A 20,733-nucleotide genomic window follows, 5' to 3' on the forward strand; every position below is an offset into this window, starting at 1 on the left:
TCTAAATTTAATTTTTTTTTTATTTGTTTGTCTCATTTGGGATCTATAAGTGGTGATTCCAATTTGAATATTTTCCACCACGATATAAAATTGAATTATATTGGATAAATTTTCACACCCCATGAATTCTAGAAGTCAAATTAGACTCTTTTTTTGTACTTTTTCGTAGCTAAGTAAACTTACTTCGTAGTTGAGTAAATTTTACTTCACGGTTAAGTAAATTGTATATATTACTATTTTATATGTCGAAATTTTTCAAGAAAAAATAAAATCCATTTGTGGGAATACGAAAATCAATTGTACATTCCACCAGGGTTTCCGAAGTGCTTCCACTTTGAATAGATGATAATAGATATATTGATAAAATCTTCACCCCTCATTAATTCTAAAATTCAAATTATACTCTTTTTATACTTTATTCGTAGTTAAGTAAAACTTACTCTGTAGCTGAGTAAGCTTTGCTTCATGGTTAAATAAATTGTATATATTGTTATTTTATATGAAAAATAGCACCATGTAACACATTTTTTGACTTTTTTCACGGTGCAGTACAAATTTAAATAATTTCTTTGCACAGCACGGATTTTTATTTTGCACCACACAATACATCGTTGATTTTCCGTCGAAAATTGGACGAAATGCTGACATGACGGCTTTTTTCTGAGGTACTTTCGCACAAAATATAATTTCAGGGACCTAAATTTAATTAAATAAATTATAAAATATTATAAAAAGGAAGGGGTTGGATCAGAGGCGATCAGGGTCCCCGTTTCGGTGTTTTGCCACTGAAGAGGCAGCAAGAGAGAGGCAGCAGCAGCACATGTGCTCAGAAGGCTCGGAGGAAGCCCGACCAGCAATGGTAGTGGCTCGAAGAGCTCGAGGAGTAACCAAACAGGAATAGCAACGACGCAACAACCTGAAAAGAAGAAAAAGAGGAGGAGCTGGGTGATAGTGCCGAGGAAGAGGAGGGGCTGGGTCAGCTTGAAAATGGAGGAGAATGGAGGCAGGGAGGGAGCCAGCGAGGGCGAGGCCGAGTGAGAGGGCGGTCACCTAGGTAGAGGCAGCAAAGGAGGAGCGGGTGAGGCCAAGGAAGGTGGAGCAGGGGTCGAGGTGAAGTCCCTGGTGAAGAAGTGGGAGCCCAGAAGGTCATTGAGGTTGTCCTTGATGAAGCGGAGGGCAGCGATGTCGACAGCATTGATGGTGCTCTACTGAAACGAACGCGGGAACAAAGTGAGGAGGCGGAGGAGCATTGTCACCGGCCCAATTCTCCCGGAGCTCAGCCATCTCTTTGGCTGCTTCTTATTCCTTATCTCTCTCTAAGCTCTCACACACATGCTCAAGAGCCTTTTCTCATCTCTTCTCCTGCCTCCTTCCATCACAGTCACCTTCATCATCTTCTTCGTTCCTCAACCCTTTAACCGCAGCCACCATCACCATCATCACCGTTACCTTCATCCCTTATCCTCTGGCTTTTCACTCGACCATCACCATTAACTTCATCTTCTTCTTCTTCTGCTCTCCTTAATCCTCTTTTTTGTTTTTGCTTCCTCTCTCCCTCTCAGTGAAATCAAAATAATTGGTCTAGTCTTTGCATCATCATGCTCATTTCCAACAGAGCATCCTCTGTTTTATTTCCCTCCCCATTTTTCGAGTTCGACCAGCCAATGCTGAGGTGCTGCCCCTGCTCCTCCTTGCTGCAGAGCTGCTGCAACTCTTTTTCTTCTTTGCAGGTTGTTACGTCGTTGCTATTGCTGTTTGGTTACTCCCCAAGCTGCTGCCACTACCGGTCGGGCTTCCTCTGAGCCCCCTTAGCACACGTGCTGCTGCTGCCTCGCTGTTGCTGCCTCCTCAATGGCAACACGCCGGAAGGTGGGCCCCGACCTCCTATGATCTAACCCCTTCCTTTTGCTTTTTTCTTTTTTCCTTTTTTTTTACTAATTTTATAGTTTATTTAATTATATTTAGGTCTTTTAAGTTATATTTTGTGCGAAAGTACTCTAGAAAAAGCTACCTCGTCAACATTCCATCCAATTTTCGACAAAAAACCAACGGTGTGCTGTGTAGTGCAAACAAATATTCTTTTCGTGCTATACAAGGGAATGATTTAAATTTGTGCCGCAGCTTGAAAAAAGTCAAAAAACCGTGCTACACTGTGCTATTTTCCCTATTTTATATGTTAAAGCTTTTTTTAAGAAAAAAATCAAATCCATCTACAATAATACGAAAATGGATCGTACTCTCCACCAGGGCCTTCGAAATGCTTCCACTTTGATAATAGATAATAGATAGATAGATAGATAGATATATTGGATAAAATTTTCACCCCACTTAATTCTTGAAGTCAAATTACTCTTTTTTGTACTTCCTTCGTAATTAAACAAAACTTACTTCGTAGCTAAGTAAACTTTTTTTTCGGTGTAAACCCTATATCCGGAAGCCCAATTGGGTCCCGAATAATTCAGTCAAGTTGGGTCGGCCTATTAAGAAGTAAAGTTCTCATAGCGTGAATTTTTTCCATTCGCGAGACTCGAACTCCAAATCTTATTTAAGGGGAACAATTTTCGAGCTACTTGAACCAACCACGTTGTCGTAGTTCAGTAAACTTTAATTCATGGTTAAGTAAATTGTATATATTATTACTTTATAAGTCAATTTTTTTTTTTTTGGAAAAAGGTCAAATCCATTTGCGAGAATATGAAAATCGATCACATTCTCCATCAAGTCTTCTGAATGCTTGCACTTTGATAGTAGATAATAGATAATATATAGAGATAGATAGATAGATATGTAGAGACTAAGGCATGTTTAGTTTTAGAGAATTGGTTCTTCATTTCCATGTCTATTTTTCTACTCATTTTCTTAATTTATTTCTTCGTAGAAAAGTATAGAAACATCTAACTAATATTAAGTTAGAAAATTCTTTGCTTTGAGATAATCATCATTCGTGGAAATTTTGAATTTGATTTATAAGTAAAAAAGCAAATAAAGAAGAAAGTCATAAATTGAAATAGTGAAAATTTGAATAGTGAAAAACAAATTATCTTTCATTTCTATATAAGTAAATATTTTTTTACAATTCTAAACATTTTAAAAAAATTTCTGGGAAAAATAAAAAATTCTCCATAATTAAACATATCCTAATATTTATAGAAGTCTTCTCTGTTTATCACAAAAGGCCAGACAAAATGAAAGAAAACGATCATATAACTACTGACTACGGACTATGATTTAAAAAAAACCAAAAGAATCTTCGACTCTTTTCCTAGAGTTTGGTACGTTTAGCTAGTTCAGTATGACTATGGTTCGTGATTTACTTGGAGAACTATGGAAACCAGGCTGGAGAATACGAGCCGCCAGTATATAAATCTGCACATAAAAACTGACATTTAGGGTTGAATTCGAAGGAATGTTTTCGCCGAGTATGAGAGGATGATGAGAAAATAGACAAGGAAAGGGGCAATAAAATGACTACTTACAAACTTGAAGGTGCAAACTGTACGAAGAAATATTTAAGGGAAAAAACTGTAATATCTCCAAAAAGTGGGGGGAAAAAAGCAAAGGGAGCAGCTCGTGCTGGGAAGCTGTTCTGCTTTGCTTTGTATTATTCCGTTATCTGTCCGCTCCTCAGAGAAGCCCTCATCGGAGCAGGCGACGACGCCGGTGAGTGTTCGATTTAGTCATGTCTTCTTCTCCGATTGTCAGTTCATCTTCTTATAATCCCGATTAATCCGATGTGCCCAACTGCTTTTCTGCTGTCATCGACCGAAAATGGATTATTTTTTTTTTGCCCTTGTCTGCTGTCCGGTGCTTCCGAACGTTAATTGAACCTCGATTTAATGATGGTATTTGTTGTGTTAGATTCTAATCCATGTTTCTATCGCTATCATCGGCGTTGATACGATGTTTACTGCTTTGTTCAGTGTTTCTGGGCTTATTCAGTGACCATTGTCAGCGTTGGGTGCCTCTGAAGTAAAGAACTAGGGCTTTATCTGTTGATTGGTTGGTTTTTGCTAAAAGGATTTCGTTCAGTCCTACGGCAGGAAGGAAGGCCTGCTTGATAAAAAAAATCCTTATCATTTTCACTTGAGGAGGTGTTGTGTGTCATAATTTCGCACAATAAATTGAAGCCGTAGTGGAGAGAGTTTGTTGGGGGATTTCATATGCGTTGAAGCATGTATGGGAGAGCTGGTCTTGACCGATTCAAGAAAGCTCAGTCATTGGAACCTTTTTCGGTCACTGTTAATTCGTCCCCTGGATCTGCTCCCACTAGCCAACCTGCATCGAGGGCACCATTAACGGGCAATTCATCCGCTCAGTATTCTCAGCCTCAAACCGCTTACCCACAAACCCGAGACCACGCTAAAGTTCATGCCTCGCAAAAGCCTGCAGTTCAGGAAGCAGCCCCATTGTTGGGGCAGACCCAGCCGATAACGCAGGTTGGTGGGGGGCAGTCTACTTGGCAACCACCAGATTGGGCGATTGAGCCAAGATCTGGCGTGTACTATCTAGAGGTCCTGAAGGACGGAGAGGTTCTTGATCGCATTTATCTGGATAAAAGGAGGCAAATTTTCGGGAGGCAGTTTCATACTTGTGATTTTGTGCTCGACCACCAGTCTGTTTCTCGCCAGCATGCCGCCGTTGTTCCTCACAAGAATGGAAGGTGCAGTTTCCCTCTACCTTTATTTAGTTATGTTGTTGCCCTCCCAAATTCTACAGGTATGCTTGCTCTGACTTCGAGCCTTGAGAAAGGGACCGATATGTTTCCTGTGTTGCTCTCAGTTTCTTTGTTGTCTTTTTTGAAATTTTACTATGTTATTATGCGAAGGAAAATATAATGCAATTGAAGAAGATTAAAATCCTTTCCTTGAGAGACTGATGTCGAACAACTAAAAGCTTCCTCCTCTTATGTTTTTTATTTCTTTGATTTCTACTCTATGCGTCAACAATGATAGATAAATGCAGATTTACCGTAGAAATAAACCAGGTGCAATTTTAGTAAAGACAGCTTCTTCATATCTATAAACGTGACCTGGGAAATAGTGCCTCAACTTGATTTAAATTGAGCCTGGTGTTCAATATATTCCAGTTTAACAATTGAGAATTAATGTCTTTCAAGATTTTGCAGACTGAATTATGTGGTTTTGTTCAGTTATTCATGAAGGATGAGGTATGTAATAATGAAGCTTTGTGAACAAGTTTGGTTGGCTTTTGCCTTCCCTTCTTAATTTGCATCTTTGCTGAAAATCATGGAACAATGGTGGTGTTCTTTCCCATATTTGTGATATACTTAGAACCATGGCTTCCAATGCTTAAATAGTGGTAATTTTTTCTACAGCGTATATGTAATTGATCTGGGATCAGCCCATGGCACATTTGTTGCGAATGAGCGGCTGACTAAAGACACGCCAGTAGAGCTAGAAGTGGGGCAATCTTTGAGGTTTGCTGCTTCAACGAGGAGCTACATCCTGAGAAAGAATAATGCAGCGCTCTTCCCACCAGCTCCATCACCGTCAGAGATCAATCTCCCTCCACCTCCTGATCCTTCTGATGAGGAAGCAGTTGTGGCTTATAACACACTGGTGAATCGCTATGGTCTTGGCAAGTCTAGCGATGCAAGAAGTAAATCTAAGGATTCCAGTGAAGACAGCAGCGATCAATCTCAGAGAGCTGCTAAGAGACTGAAGAGATTGAGAGTGATGTTCAAGGATCAAGCTGGTGAAAAACTGGTGGAAATTGTTGGTATATCAGATGGTGCAGATGTGGAGACTGAACCCGGTCCAGTGGGCGTGAAAGAAGGAAGCCTCGTGGGGAAGTATGAATCGCTAGTGCAAACAACTATAATTCCCAAGGGAAAGGAACAGACTCCGTCGAAGGAAGATACTTGTCAGAGGGGCGTAACCGACAGACTGCAAGAGGTGTTGAACAAGGTGAAGAACCCCCCGAAAGGTGGGATCTACGATGATCTTTATGGAGAGTCATTCTCTGGAAAAGTGGGATCTTCTTGGGCTTTTTCATCGAGCACTAGTGTTAGCCCAGCTTCTCCAGTTTCCCCCAAAAAGGATTCATCGGGAAAGCTTGCTGGAGCATCAGGTCACACGGGCCATGCTAATGACGACGACGACGATGATTTATTTGGTTGACTAATTACACCGAGTCGTTTGTAGAGCAGTGGTGTGATTCTTCAGTTTGGGCTGTTTAAAATATCCCATGGTATCCAAAAACTCTGCAAGGGGGAGATTCTTGTTGTAATTCATAGGCAACACTTTTGTTTGTTCAGTCATCGGATGTACCAGAGAGAGTGTTAAGACGTTGAAATGCATTTCTTTTTTAAATTTTTTTGTGAAGCCTTTGCACCTGAAATAGAACTGACCTGTGATGGGCCTCGTACCAATCGACTATTGTGATCGGTCCGGTGTAGAAGAATCTGTTACAGTCCCCCCGGCGAAAACTCTCCCGTGAAAGGTGTCAGATCGTTAACTTAATGGTAAGTTCAAATTTCATCTTATCTTCTCATTCGTTCACGGATGGCTTAGTTCTCGATCTTATGCTGCTCTCTGAAGAGCAGCTTCTGCATCTGCAGGAGAAAGACTCCACTTTACAATCTTTTCGCGATAGCCCATCCCTTCACGTTCGGACAATTTTCTGTCATATCATATTCGTGCGATTGCTTTATTGGTGCGTCCAACAGGATACCGAAACCCGAATCTTCTGCCATTACTATCACTAGCTGCTGTCGTAGTCCAAGAATCATCTTTTTTGCTTTTTCGTCTTCCACAAGAAAATGTTCTTTTCCTGTTGTTGGTTCCTCTTGTCATGAATCTTATAGTTACAGTCATATGTTTCTCTCACCGGAGTATTCTTTGTTCTGTAGCTCCTTGCTGGTAGTAACTTGTCCTACTACTGCTAGATGATGCATTTCGCACTAGGCAATATTAAACGAACCCCATCGGTCTCGGTTGCGCCATCCTGAGACAGGGAAAAAGCCATAGAAACAAAATCAATCAGAAAGCCGAACAAACCGAAAATGATAATGGTCTTTCAGTCGGGACATGCCAGCTAGCCAATCGAAACTGAATCGTATCGAATCGAATGAAACTGTATCCCGACCGTGCCGAAACTGGAGCTTCATCATATGTAAGAAGTGCTGCTGATTGGGCCCACGCAGCATGAGAAGTAGGGCCCATGGGCTGAAACATCAGGCCCTGTCACTCCACTCTATGTCGGGCCCTCGTCTTGATCCAACGGGCACGAGAAAATTTCCTTTTTTTTTATCTCTCTACATATTTACTTATCTTTTTGCCTTTTCTTCTTCAAGACAAAAATCAAGCAACATGAAGAAGACGATGGGATCAATTCACCCAAAGGGAGAATTTTGATGAAACGGGAAGTTATAATTGTTCTGATCTAAAACGCTCTCGTGGGTCTCGTAAAGATCGTTAAGAGATGGCGAATAGTTATAATTGTTCTGATCTATAATAAGAAGATATATATATATATATTTATTTATTTTTTTCAGCTCGTGTGACCATGAGTCCGGGAAAGATTTATCGATGAATCAATGAGGCAGGACCATTATTGGTGTCAGCAAACAACTAAAGCTGACTGCCCATAAAATGGAAGAACAGCTATCTACTTGGCCTATATATATTTAGTAGGTCCATCGCCTTCAATATTATAGATTGTAGAATTGACTATGAGCAACAATTGTCAATTACGGCCTTTGTTCTTTCCAACTCCCTCTCCTTTCTTCCATTGAATTATACAGGTTTGATATTCCTTCTCATCATGTATCTCATGTTATAATTAATTAATTGCTCCCATTACCAAAAAAAAACTATATATATCCTCGATTTTTATTTTCCAAAGAAGTCGACACGTATGCCGACATGGTGCCGGTATTTTTTGAATAATGAAAGAGCCACTGTTTAGTGCATCGATCGATCGCGACGTTTATAAGTCTCAATTTTCACGAATGTGTCCCCAATAAGTGGCCCAAACTCACAACTCATCAATTTTTGGTCCCGGACAGCCTAATTCGATCGCCCATCTATAGTCAATGTCAAACATTAATTATCGAGCTGCGACCTCAAGAACCGTAATATATGTAAATCTTCGATTTTATTTACCTTTTGGTGGCATTATATATGTTTTGGATACAGTATGATACAAGTCATCAAACTTCATTTATGTGGAGTACTCTAATTTATAGATAATTAAAAAGAGTCTAAAAGATCATATGATAATTTAAGGGTTTTTGTGTGTGTGTGTGTGTAGGGCCCATGGGTTTATTTAAAGTTTTCTTAAAAAGAAAAGTTATATGCTGCTTGCTTACACAATAATAGAAAAAGTTTAAAAAGGGATTTATGTTAATGATGGGGTATGGCTATTATTATCATGATCGTCATCATGAACCTTGTCATGACATATTTGCCTTCCTTTTTTTTTTTAAAGAATTTTGAAAATATCGTACGATTTATTTAAATTTTGGGTGGAAAAAAGAAAATGGCATTTAGCTGGCATTTTACTATAGAAAGGGCTGATGATAAAGAGCCTCCCCCAAACAGTTTACCCTGATTTAATGACTTTTTTTTTTCTGTTTTTTGATTACTACCAGGCATGAAAAAAGTGGAATTCTCTAATCAACGCCAACTTTTTTTAATATTTTAATTATGATGTTTATGCTAATCATTATAAACTAAAATAAGTGTATATATACATTGATGAGGCAATATGCCTGCGAACTCGCATATGGTAGATATATATTTGCTATATATCGGTGGATGGAAGTCGGCATTCAACTGTAGCGTGAGGTGACAGTGTGTGTCCATGAGTTGGATGTAATAGCAGGAAAAAACAAAAAAAAAACAAAAACAAATGTTGTTTGAATTGAGGATTAAGGTGTATCATGAATTTTTGCCCATATTTATACGGAAAATCCGTTTTATAAGTTTTTTTTTTTCAAATTAAACATCAAGTATAGAGAATTTATATAAATTTCCATCACAATTATGTTAGATCGATTTTTTCAAATTTTATCCTTTGAAATTTTATTTCTATATACACAAATTAACTTACTTTAACCAAGAAGTTATTTTAATACTTTTCTAATTAAAACATTAATCTTTTATATCCGAGATCATCTCCCTGGGTTTCTAGGTAAAGTCGTGTTAGGCGATGTCAAATTTTGAAAAACTGTGCTACAACAGTAGGCAGATATGATAAAAATGTGCTATTTGGTGCGATCGTCCATATAGACATGGCATCCGCGTTCCATGGTCTGCTGCCAACTTCACTAGTAAGGTGCTATGTCAGTTTTCCGTACACTAATTTTGATGACAAAGAGACGATGTGCTATATATGAAAAAAAAAATTAAATTTTTGTGTTATTTGGTGAAATTAAAGCAAATTATATTGTCTTATAAAAAATTTAAAAAATCATATTTTGTATGGTGTAATTTTTCATGAATAAAATAACTTACTCAACCAACGAGTTGATTTAATTCTTTTTTAATTAAAAAAATTATTTTCTTTCCGAGATCATCTTCCAGGGGGTCCTAAAGCTTCTGCTCTTCACCATAGATATAGGAGAAAAGATAAATTAAAGAATCATTTGATTTTGTTCGAATGTTGTTGGATTAGGATATATGTCTGTTTGGAATTCAAATTACGGTCGATGAGACACTTTTGGACTTTCCGCTTCATGCATGACTCGTTCAGCATATATCGCTGGGATTCCGAGACAATAACCTAAAGTTTTGCTTCGTGTAATTAAGAGCATAAGTATATCACCGAGATTCCGAGACCATATCGAACCGAAAATCCGTGAAGAAATTATGGTGCCGATGAAAAATATTACACACGAGAGGGAGCCGAGGGGGCCGCAGAGAATAGACATGAGACACACACGCTGAGCAACAAACCAACAAAACTGTGACTCAGAGGAATACTGTTGTCTATGTTTGGCCTCCAAAACAACCAACAAAGTTAGGGATTCCAATTCCATCCCATCGAATCAAGTCAAAAACACCCACCCACCCCAAATTCAAGGGGGCGGAAAAAAAAAAAAGAGAATATATATGGACCCAACAATCCCATCGAGACCATATATATCACAACACAGAATTTTCAGACAGATTCCATCTGTAACTATATATATATATATATATATATATACACACACACAAACAGCTTATTCTTATCGATGGTACACGAGTAATCATAGATGTGTGACTTGCGTAAATGCGATTGATTTGAAAACAACATAAAATAGTACTGATGTAAAACTAATTAAAATTGCAATATCAAAAGGTTTACGTGCATATGTTGAGCCAATCGGTTTCCTAGCTAGCTCCTTTCCAAAACCATAGATAGATATGTAGCATTTATAGTGAATGATATCGATGATGGAAGTTACAAGTAACAAGACAGATGTCAGATCGAATGCAGATAGTAGTAGTGCTATATGTAATTATAAAAAAGAAAAAAAAAAAAAAGAAGCACATAGCTCTTGACCACCCTAGCAAGTGAGGTGACCGGGAAAAATTACACCAAAAATACAAAAAGTTTTGAAAAGTCTCACCATTGGTACAAATAAATTTTTGTTTTACCAAAGGTATAAAAAGTTTGAAAACGTAACAATCAACTACATTCCGTCAATTTTGGACTAACGTCGTCAATTGCTGCTGATATAGCAGATGATTGTTGACAGGAACCTGAAAGTCGAGTGACGAGAAAAAGCATGATTTGGCAATGGAAGGGTTTTAAAGGTGTAAAAATTTGGTGTAAAAAGTTTTGCATAGTGTAACATATTGGTACAAAAAGTTTTAAGTCTGTAACTTGTTGGTACAAAACATTTTATAAATGTAATAATTAAGTACAAAAAGTATGTCATTATATAACATATTGGTACAAAAAATTTAGAACGCGTAACTAATTATCAGAGAGATATGGGCGTGGAGAGAGAGACGTGATATTACTCTCGCTTTCACAAGAGAGAAGAGGAGGAGAGAGAGATCAGAGAGACGAGAGAGACGAGAGAGAGAAGACGAGAGAGAGGAGAGAGAGACGAGAGAGGAGAGAGAGATGAAAAAGAGGAGAGAGACGAGAGAAATGAGAGAGACGAGAAAGAGACTAGCCTCGCAACTCTCGTATCTCTCTCCCTCGTCTTTCTCGCCTATATCTCATCTCTCCCGCCTCTCTCTCCTCCTCTCTCTTTTGTCTTTCTCGTTTCTCTCATGAGAACGAGATCAATGTCATGTCTCTCTCTCATAATCAGTTACATATGCTAAATTTTTTATACCAATATGTTATATAACGATATACTTTTTTGTACTTAATTGTTACGTTAAAAACTTTTTGTATTAACAAGTTACAGATTCAAAACTTTTTGCATCAATATTTTTCACTATGCAAACTTTTTGCACCAAATTGTTACACCTCTAGAACCCTTCCATTGCCACGTCATGCTTTTTCCCGTCACCCGACTTTTGGGTTCAATTTTATCTATGTCAGCTGCCACATCAGCAGTCATCCGCCACGCCAGCAGTAACTGACGAAGTTAGTCCAAAATTGACGGAACGTGGTTGATTATTACGTTTTTCAAACATGTTGTACTTTTGGTGAGACAAAAATTCTTTTTGTACCAATCGGGAGACTTTTCAAAACTTTTTGTACCTCTTGTGCAATTTTCCCGACGTGATAGACGAGATTCACAAAACTTGAGCATATGTTTATTAAGTAAATTTTTTGTGGAAAAAATATGTGCGCATTCCATATGAAATTCTGAAATAACCATAGCAAGTTTTTTCTCCCTCTAAAACTTTAATAGTGAGAGATATGGTATTGCTTTCATGTTATCAAAACTCAATTCTGACTCTTAAAAACTAACGATTTTGCTTTTTTACTTTATATAGTGAGTCAACTCGCTAAAGACTTGAACTTTGTAGTCTCATGTAGAAATAATGCGAGTTTATTCGATAAAATCAGTAGAAGCTCGAGTCTATCAACTCAAAAATTAAACCACTTTATTATCTTTTTTATTTCAATTTAAGGGAGATTGATCATTTTTAGGCTCTTGTAGTTTAAAAAGTGAAAAATCAATTTATATTTATTGTAATCTCGCTTTTTAAATACAAAATCAACTTTTAAAACTAAAACAAGAAGAAAATGTTTGGTTTATTCCATGTGATATATTAACAAGAATGTATGTTGTTCCTAAATTTTATCTTAAATAAAGTTATTATTAGTGAAAATATATATCAAGTATATTACCTTCAAGAGTAGGGCATGCAATATTTGACACAACACGAAGTTAAGCAGGTTTGGATTAAGGGTAAATGTGTTTCATGCCTAAACCGGCCAAACCCATTTAGACACGATAAATAAACGTGTTTAAACGGGTTCAACCTTGTAACCCTTTTAGACACGGTTAGACCAGTTTAAATTATGTGTTATCATATTAATAAATTTGTTTCATATATTGTATCAATTTATAGAAGAAAGTACACTAAAATCATCTAAATTTGTTTATATAAATCATATCTTTATGGTACTTTGTCCAATTCTAGGATTAATGACATAAGCCCAGAGCAATCTGTGACCGTACGCTTTTGGTGAGCTTCAACGCCTCTCATGGACAACATGTTCAAGCCCCTGCGTTCCATCACAGACCTAGAGGACTTATACCATTAATACTACTGATTTCCTAGGATTACCTCGGATCGAATATCGGAGAGACATTATTCTTTTTGATCATGTAGTAATGTGTAATTAAAGTTGATAGTGTCATATTATGTAAGTATAATATGTACCTAAAGATAATAATGTTATATCATGTAGGTAAGTATACATACACATTTAAACACACTTAGTTAAACGGATTAGACGTATTGTATCCGTATCATCCCATAATTAAACGTGTCGTATTCGTATTTAAAAATCTTGACACGTTTATTAAACGTGTCGTGTTTCGATATAGAACTTTTGATACGAATCCGTTTAGACACGATCTGGTTAAATACGGCACAATATATATTGTCACTCCTATTCAATACCCTATATTCATTTTTTTTTATAAAAAATTAGAATTCTACGAATTGATTCGATATTTTAATCTTATGAATCATCTATCTATCGTATCTATTTAGAAACTCGATTTCGACCTCCTTATTTATTTGTTAACAATACGTACATTACGTCAAAGTAATAATGATCGCGAGGAAATTATTGAGTTTGACGGTAGAGAACAAGACACGTGGTAGACATGCAAAATCAAGCTAGGGTCTACTTAGGACGAAGAAGGGAGAACGAAATAGGAGAATATACCCTATTGCTCTCTATTGTTAGTGGGGAGAAACATGATGATGAATGCACAAAACATATAAAGAGTTTTTTTTTTTAATAATTATTTCATGGAGAAGGGTCTCTCTTTGTTCAACTGCATTTTTGGAAGGGAGGGAGAAGGAAGGGAGAAAGAGGCCACTTCACTACTATTCTATCCCTCCATCTCTATCTCTCCATAGACTATATGTCTTCTCTTCTTACTATTAAGGGGGGCCTCGTTGCTCCCACTAACTGATGTATCTTGCATGCTTTTTGCTATTCCAATCATAGAGCACCCAGTTCCATCTGTTCGTGTGTGTGTATGTGTATGCATATGCATGTGTGTGTTGGTTGAGGAAGAAACTCATGGAGCTGATGAACCACAAAACATAAGAAGAACAAAAAGATGATGCCCCAAGGTGTAACGTATTAGCGCATACTTTCACCATAAACATTCCATTGTCCTTTTTATTATATATGTAGACGCATCAAACTGATGATTCTCAATACACGTATATATTAGTTCATGTACTTGAGAAATTCAGCATATCAATAAATGATTTAACAAGATCACTTTGGTCTCGGGGCTTATCATAAAGGATTTTTGGTCTCCGTAAGCATTGGAATAAATTCAAAGTTGTTTCATATATTCTACCCTTTTCATGAATATGATAACTTCTGATTGAGCAATAAATAGAACCCTGATCGTTCACAAAAAATATTAATAATAATAAAAGAACCTTGATACTCTTTGACACTCTCATCCCCCACATTTATATTTCACCAAAACATACTCCCATTCACTCCGTGTGATAGGAGAAAGACTTACATGAGTGACGCATAGATTTGAAATCTATGTAACACATCCAAAAATAATAAAATGTTAAAATTTATTTATGATTTGAAAATTAATTTGTTTTTCATTTTTTCCTGAAAAATATGTTACATAGATTTGAAATCCATGTGAAACTCATCCATCGGTAGGTTCTCTCTTGGCGCCTTACAGAAAAGCTCTGATCAACACGTGTGTAAAGAATCCCGATTCAATCTCAATATATAAAGCTTCCTATTTTATCTCTACATATAATATCTTAAAATACAATATTATGAATATTTAGAAGATATCACTTCCTAAATAAGTAGGACTTAATTCTAAAAAACGAAAACGAAATTGATCAAAATTCAAGACACGCTTAACACTCATACATCTCGACTCATTTAGACAGATTACTTATTTAATCCTCAAAGGGGAGGCGTTTCGCGTTTCAGACAAATTTTTTAGTTTGATTTGTATTTTATAATTTCCTATATCATAAGTAGGAGAAAATTTTAGAAGGTGTTATTTTGAAATGACGTGGTGAGAGAAAATTAATAAAAAATTTTCAATGAAGAATAATTATGATAATAATTTGAGTTATTAGCACCAAATTCTCCCGCCACGTAACCTAATAACTTCTCCGTATGTAGGGTTTATGATAACATCCTTTTATGCATTACCACATATGTTGACTAATCCCAACCAACCACATTTACCCTCTCCCTCTCTCTTTCCCCCTGTCCTTTTCCTTTTTGAGACATTTAAAATAAATCCTATCTCCCTTTATCATACTTAAGCTTTCAGTTCTGCTTAGGGAGTGTCTCACCCTATAGTTTAGTCCTCTCCCACAAAAATTCTCTCTGCACTTCTCTTCCCTTCTCTTCTCTCTCCCTCCCTCCCTCTCTCTCTCTGCATGGAACTGCCTCAAGCTTCTCTTTGATCTTTTTATGTATATATGAATATATATATACACCCCCCCAAAATTGCCACTCACAGTGTTAATATCATCATTCCTAATCTCTTCGGCCTAGGCCCCATGAAGATCATGATAGCTGCGTACTCCGAATGATATATTGATTGAATATCTACAATAGCGTGCGATCATTGAACGTCGTCGAGGTATGTAATTTCAGTTTCTAATTTATTATGGATTGAATTTCCCTTAATTATTATAGCGTTTTGTCTAAGCATGGGAATATGGTCTGGTTTTTGTGTCTGAGGTTTAGCTCTGGTGCTGCTCTAGTGATGAGGAAGAAAGTGATGAACTTTGAGAGAGAGAGAGAGGAGACATGAGCATGGAGAGATTGATAATTGGGGTGATTTGATTGATTGAAATCTCCCTTGACTTGTTATTATTGTTTCCCACTGAATACACCAACCCACCGCAACCCAACCCAAATGCTCTTTTCTTTGCTTTTTCTTTCTTTTTTTTTTCCCCCTTTTTTCTTTTATTAACATAAAAAATTTCTCTTTTAATAATTCTGTTGTATCCACATATGGGAGATTATGCAATAATTATGCTTTAAGGATATAAAGAATTGTCCAAAGGAAATTTCTCGTGTTTTTGGGCTTTTAACTAAATCTATAAATAAATATAAAACTCCAAATGGGTATGGACAAAACACCTCCTTTTTTTTTAAAAAAAAAAAATCCTCTCTTCTTTGTTTCTTTTTATTGGTTTTACTCACTTTATTTATTGGGTACGAGGAGAAATAAGTAAACATTAGCGTCATTGGGATCAAGTCAAAGTCCGAATATTATATTAGTCTCAGTCAATAAGCTCTTGATCGTAACACTTCTTATAAAGGGTTCAACTCATCTGGAGATCTTTATCAAAGTCACAGGATTTGAACCTTAAGGAGCTATAGATTCCACATGGGTATTGCAAAGTTGAGTCTTTACAAACCCACAAATAGTTTCAATATCCCCTGCACTGACCCTGCAGTGCCCACATACAAAGGTTCATGAGCAAACGGGGGGGCAGAGTTTCCTTGATTGTCCAGCACACCCACACATGTAAGCTTTTGGGATCAATCGAGGAGGATAAAAGTTGTTAACAACATATGCCTTTTTGATGTATAATTTTTTTTATTAAAAAAAAATGTGCATTCAATTTCTCCTATCACAAGGCAAGATTTGGGAAGATCAGTGGTGACAGAGACAGACCAAGCAATATCACTTCCCACATAGAGCCCCCCTTCACCTCATTTGGACCACAGAGTAGTTGGGTTATGTGATGGCTGGCAACTGTCATTTATTTGGAACATATATAGAGTTAGGATTGAGAGAGAGCAGTTAGTAATTATGGAGGAGGAACTCATCAGTCAAGCCATGATCATCATCGACGGGGTCCGAAGCAAGGATAGACCTGTCATCATAGAGTACCAAACTATGTGTTCACCAAGGTATGTGGCGGTCGATCTCAAGTAGTTCCGAGTTTGATTAAGAATCCGTGACAAATCAACTTCCAGTTCCGACTTCTTAGCTTCTTGGTTGAGACCGATGCCCGAGGTGTTACAAGGAAGTACGTCGTAATGGTTATTTTAACTTTTAGGTATTATTGCAAAAAAAAAAAAAGAGTACTATTACTAACAACAGCCAACAGGCAGGCTGCGTATGAGATGATAAGTGATGTCTGGCTAAGACATGATTGTTTTCTGCAAAACATAATACCTCTTATGTCAAGCGATATGAATGCTGTGTCCTGTCCCCTCCTTAGGCTGATTGACAAGTGGGACGGTCAACACGCAAGAAAAGCCTACTTATGTTTGATCTAATTAAGGGCATTGATGGTGTTATCTCGGTAGTTTTAGCATTTTGTTCTGTAATAGGAAGGGAAAATCTGGGGGCATTTATGATGTTGTTGGCGTGCAATTTTCAAGATGGTCTCTGCATCTTGTATTTCTTGTCTCATTCAATTTGGTGTTTGTCTCTCCCAAAATGAAATCAATCCCCTTCTCGTTCTTCCCTCAAACAATATGTGTCAAGAACTTGGCCAAACAGCGCTGATCTCTGTAGGCTTAAAGTCATCAGTGAGTCCACACCCTGCTATAAACTTCAGCCATCCTCCTAATAATACCTCATCATCAAGTGAAGTACAGAGCGGCTGCAGAGGAAAAATCGCTTCTTTCCCGGTAAATTTCCGCGTACTTCACGGACTTCGGGACCATGTTCCGTGTTTGTAGAGTAGTGAGGGTTCTTGCCGATTTTTCGTTTTTTGGTCTAACGTACTTTGTCAGATAGGAAAACCCAATTCGGATCCTATGTATGTTTGATCGATGCACATGACATAACCCTTCTGAATTTAAGGGTTGTCTGTACTTTTCTGGGTCAGCAGAGGATTTTCTGTACTCGTCCTCTTGTTTTTCTTGAATCGTTTGTTTGTTTCTGAGAAGCGAGAGTATAGAGCAATAAACATTTCTGCTGGATTTTTCTTCTGATGCTTTTATTGCTCTTGATAGTGTAGAAATTGCGTCCGAGCTCACAGCGGGTAATCAGAAACCCGAATCGTCCAAGCGGTTTTCGATGTTCGGACTTGCCCAAGTAGAAAAAACTATAATTTCCTGCTCCGACGCATTTAGTCTAAGCTATTACAGATTTCTTCTTTTCTCCGTACCTTGCTAAAGTTTCGTTCTCATGCCACTGGAAGTAAAAAATTACTTCAAAAGTATTCTTTCAAGTGATCCCCATTTGGATTGTGGCAGATGAATTATTTCATGGTGTTTTCTTTTTCTGGGATTGGTAGCAGGAGCTGCTGTCTAAGCGAGAGTTGCAACGGGTGATCTTTGGTATTTCTAGCAGGTCATGAGCCATCAGGACACGAACAATAACAGATTGAGAAAATGAAGTTTATGAAAATTGGAACGAGACCGGACACATTCTACACTGAAGAAGCTACCCGGTAATTTCTGATCATTGCTCTGCCGGTTCAGATCAAGACATTGTTGTTTTCTCCTTTTTGCCATCATTATGATAATTAACAGTTTACGAACTAACCAATGCAGGACTGTAGCATCAGATATACCAACGGACCTGATTTTACGAGTTAACAACATCACTTATCTTCTCCATAAGGTATAGTGCGGTAGAAAATCCTTTGCTTCGTTCTGCAATGAAAAGACTACTTCGAAGAGTACACGGTTAATTATTCCCCGTGTTAATTGAGCAAATTTTAGCTGCAGTTTCCTCTGCTGCCAAAATGTGGTCTCCTGCAGCAGCTCTGCTCGGGATATGATGAAAGTGAGAGCATCACGATAGACCTTCATGATATTCCGGGAGGAGAAGACGCGTTCGAATTATGTGCAAAATACTGCTATGGAATTACAATCAATCTCAGCGCTCATAACTTCTTGCCCGCATTATGCGCTGCAAAATTTCTTCGGATGGTTGAATCAGTAGAGAAGGGGAACTTTGTCCCAAAGCTCGAGGCTTTCTTCAACTCATGCATTCTCGAGGGATGGAAGGACTCTATCATAACACTTCAAACCACGAGCAAGTTGCCCGAATGGTCCGAGAATCTCGGGATCGCGAGGAAGTGCATCGATTCCATTGTGGAAAAAATCCTCACACCCCCACCAAAGGTTAGGGAGCTCATTCGGTACTTGTTATGATGAATCTAACAGCTCTGAGAGTATGTAAATCCGGGACTTACTGAGTGATCCGAGTTGTCTAGTTGGTTCATCTAAACTGTGTTATTATGATGATTTTGTAATTTGAGGGACTTTATCCATCTTATAACCAGGTGACTTGGTCCTACACCTACACCAGGCCTGGATATGACAAGAAAAATCGACATTCTGCACCCCGAGATTGGTGGACAGAGGACATCTCTGATCTCGAGATAGACCTTTTCCGGTGCATAATAATCACCATCAGAGCCACTAACATGCTGCCGCCCCAGCTCATCGGGGAGGCATTGCACGTGCACGCCTCTCGTTGGTTACCTGACACGACGAGGATGAAGGCCACAGAAGGCTCCGCATCACAATCACGGGAACTTACAGAAAGGAACAGAAGAATCCTAGAAAATATCGTAAGCATGGTTCCATCGGATCGGGGCTCTGTCTCGGTCGGCTTCTTGCTCAGGCTCCTGAGCATAGGAAACTTCATAGGTGTGTCTTCGGCAACAAGAACAGAACTAATCAGGAGGTCTAGTCAACAGTTAGACGAGGCGACAGTTAATGACCTCTTACTTCCTTCACACTCTCCCTCCAGTGAGTATCTATACGACATCGAGTTAGTCTCGGCTGTTTTGGAAAGCTATTGGGCACTGTGGAGACGTCAGCCTAAAGGAAAAGATGAAAATAGCCAGACCTTGAGATCGATCAGAAAGGTTGCCAAGGTCATCGACTTGTATCTTCAAGTCGTCTCCAAGGATGCAAACTTGCCTGTTTCAAAAGTAGTGGCACTCGCAGAAGCTTTGCCCGATATTGCAAGGTCCGAGCATGACGATCTTTACAAAGCAATCAACACCTATCTGAAGGTACTGAAGTTATAAACCTGATAACCTTTTCAACTCAGTTCCTAGTTTTTGGCTTTCCTTTCCTCGAATAAATATGAACAAGGGTACAGTTGTTGGTTGCATAAGCATTCATTCTTTTAGTGCCTTTTCTACAATACAGGAGCATCCTGACTTGGAAAAGGCTGAAAAGAAACGGCTTTGCCGTGTCCTAGACTGCCAGAAGCTGTCCCCGGAGGTCCGAGCCCACGCAGTAAAAAACGAACGCCTACCTCTCAGAACGGTGGTTCAAGTTCTCTTCTTTGATCAGGAGAAAAGCTCTAAGGAATCGAACGCGCCGCAGAAATTGTCTCCCCGAGAGATCCTCTCAAGGGGGAAGCAGAGTATGTCCATAAGAGAGGATCAGTGTCCACAAGGAGAGGGCAGAGCTAAGGCAAATCCTCCCCTGAGCAGCATGAACAATAGAGACCACGAGAAGATGAAGAGATTAGCACCTGAGTTCGAAAGGAAGCTTACAGTGGGGGAAATAGAGGAAGTTGGTTCGACAAGAGGGAAGGAGATCAATGCTGAACGACATACAATGAGAAGGCAAAGATATGATCCCAGCGAGAACACGGACAAGAGAAGCAGATCAGACCACAGCAGTGCCAAAGGAAGAGACGGCAGATAGTCATGATTTATTAATTATGTTCACATCTTGTTATTCTTCTTCTATTCTATCAATTGGGCACCTCTGATGTTTTTGAGTTGGGGAGGAAAGCGACCTACACCGCTCAAACTGCCAGGCTATTTTACAGATCATATCAAGAAATGTGTGCAAGGTGAACACAAAAATGGCAGGCAAAAGGTAGGTTCGATTGGGTTTATCGGGTGCAAAAGTTACCCGGAAAGATTGAAGATATAGAATGGCCAGAAATAAAGCTGTGTATTCTTTTCACTGCCATATACTGCTCTTATTATTCATTTGTCCGCCAAGAAAAATGAAGTAAAAAATGCTCTTTTACTGCAAACTCATTTCCCTCATACTGCCCCTGAAGTGGCAGCCTCGTAATTCAATGGAAAAAATCAGTGGCATTTTACATTTTGCAAGGGGTCGGAGGTTAGTCAAGACTCAAAACGTCATATTTGATTGATTAAA

At 38.3% G+C, this 20,733-nt stretch overlaps 2 protein-coding genes across 11 annotated transcripts; both read left to right on the forward strand.

Moving 5' to 3' along the window:
• The first annotated feature begins 3,518 nt into the window (after positions 1 to 3,518).
• On the forward strand, positions 3,519 to 6,344 carry LOC116208291 (protein phosphatase 1 regulatory inhibitor subunit PPP1R8 homolog). The gene is made up of 3 exons (XM_031541649.1): positions 3,519 to 3,660; positions 3,921 to 4,660; positions 5,336 to 6,344. Exons 2-3 carry the CDS (start codon positions 4,173 to 4,175, stop codon positions 6,138 to 6,140), a joined length of 1,293 nt encoding a protein of 430 aa, XP_031397509.1. The 5' UTR covers positions 3,519 to 3,660; positions 3,921 to 4,172; the 3' UTR covers positions 6,141 to 6,344.
• Positions 6,345 to 14,944: 8,600 nt separating this feature from the next.
• On the forward strand, positions 14,945 to 20,605 carry LOC116208563 (BTB/POZ domain-containing protein At5g47800). 10 transcript variants are annotated; one of them, XM_031542069.1, is made up of 7 exons: positions 14,945 to 15,256; positions 15,364 to 16,542; positions 17,939 to 18,038; positions 18,142 to 18,211; positions 18,313 to 18,717; positions 18,879 to 19,619; positions 19,759 to 20,605. In XM_031542069.1, the coding sequence occupies exons 3-7, from the start codon at positions 17,980 to 17,982 to the stop codon at positions 20,263 to 20,265; spliced, it is 1,782 nt and encodes a 593-aa protein (XP_031397929.1). In that variant the 5' UTR covers positions 14,945 to 15,256; positions 15,364 to 16,542; positions 17,939 to 17,979; the 3' UTR covers positions 20,266 to 20,605. The 10 variants fall into 10 exon arrangements, with proteins under 10 accessions (XP_031397929.1, XP_031397930.1, XP_031397925.1 ...); XM_031542065.1 differs by having other exon boundaries at positions 14,946 to 15,256; positions 17,883 to 18,038; XM_031542064.1 differs by having other exon boundaries at positions 14,946 to 15,256; positions 17,886 to 18,038.
• The last annotated feature ends 128 nt before the right edge of the window (positions 20,606 to 20,733 follow it).

The sequence above is a fragment of the Punica granatum genome, chromosome 5, assembly GCF_007655135.1.
Source record: "Punica granatum isolate Tunisia-2019 chromosome 5, ASM765513v2, whole genome shotgun sequence".
NCBI classification, from domain to species: Eukaryota; Viridiplantae; Streptophyta; class Magnoliopsida; order Myrtales; family Lythraceae; genus Punica; species Punica granatum.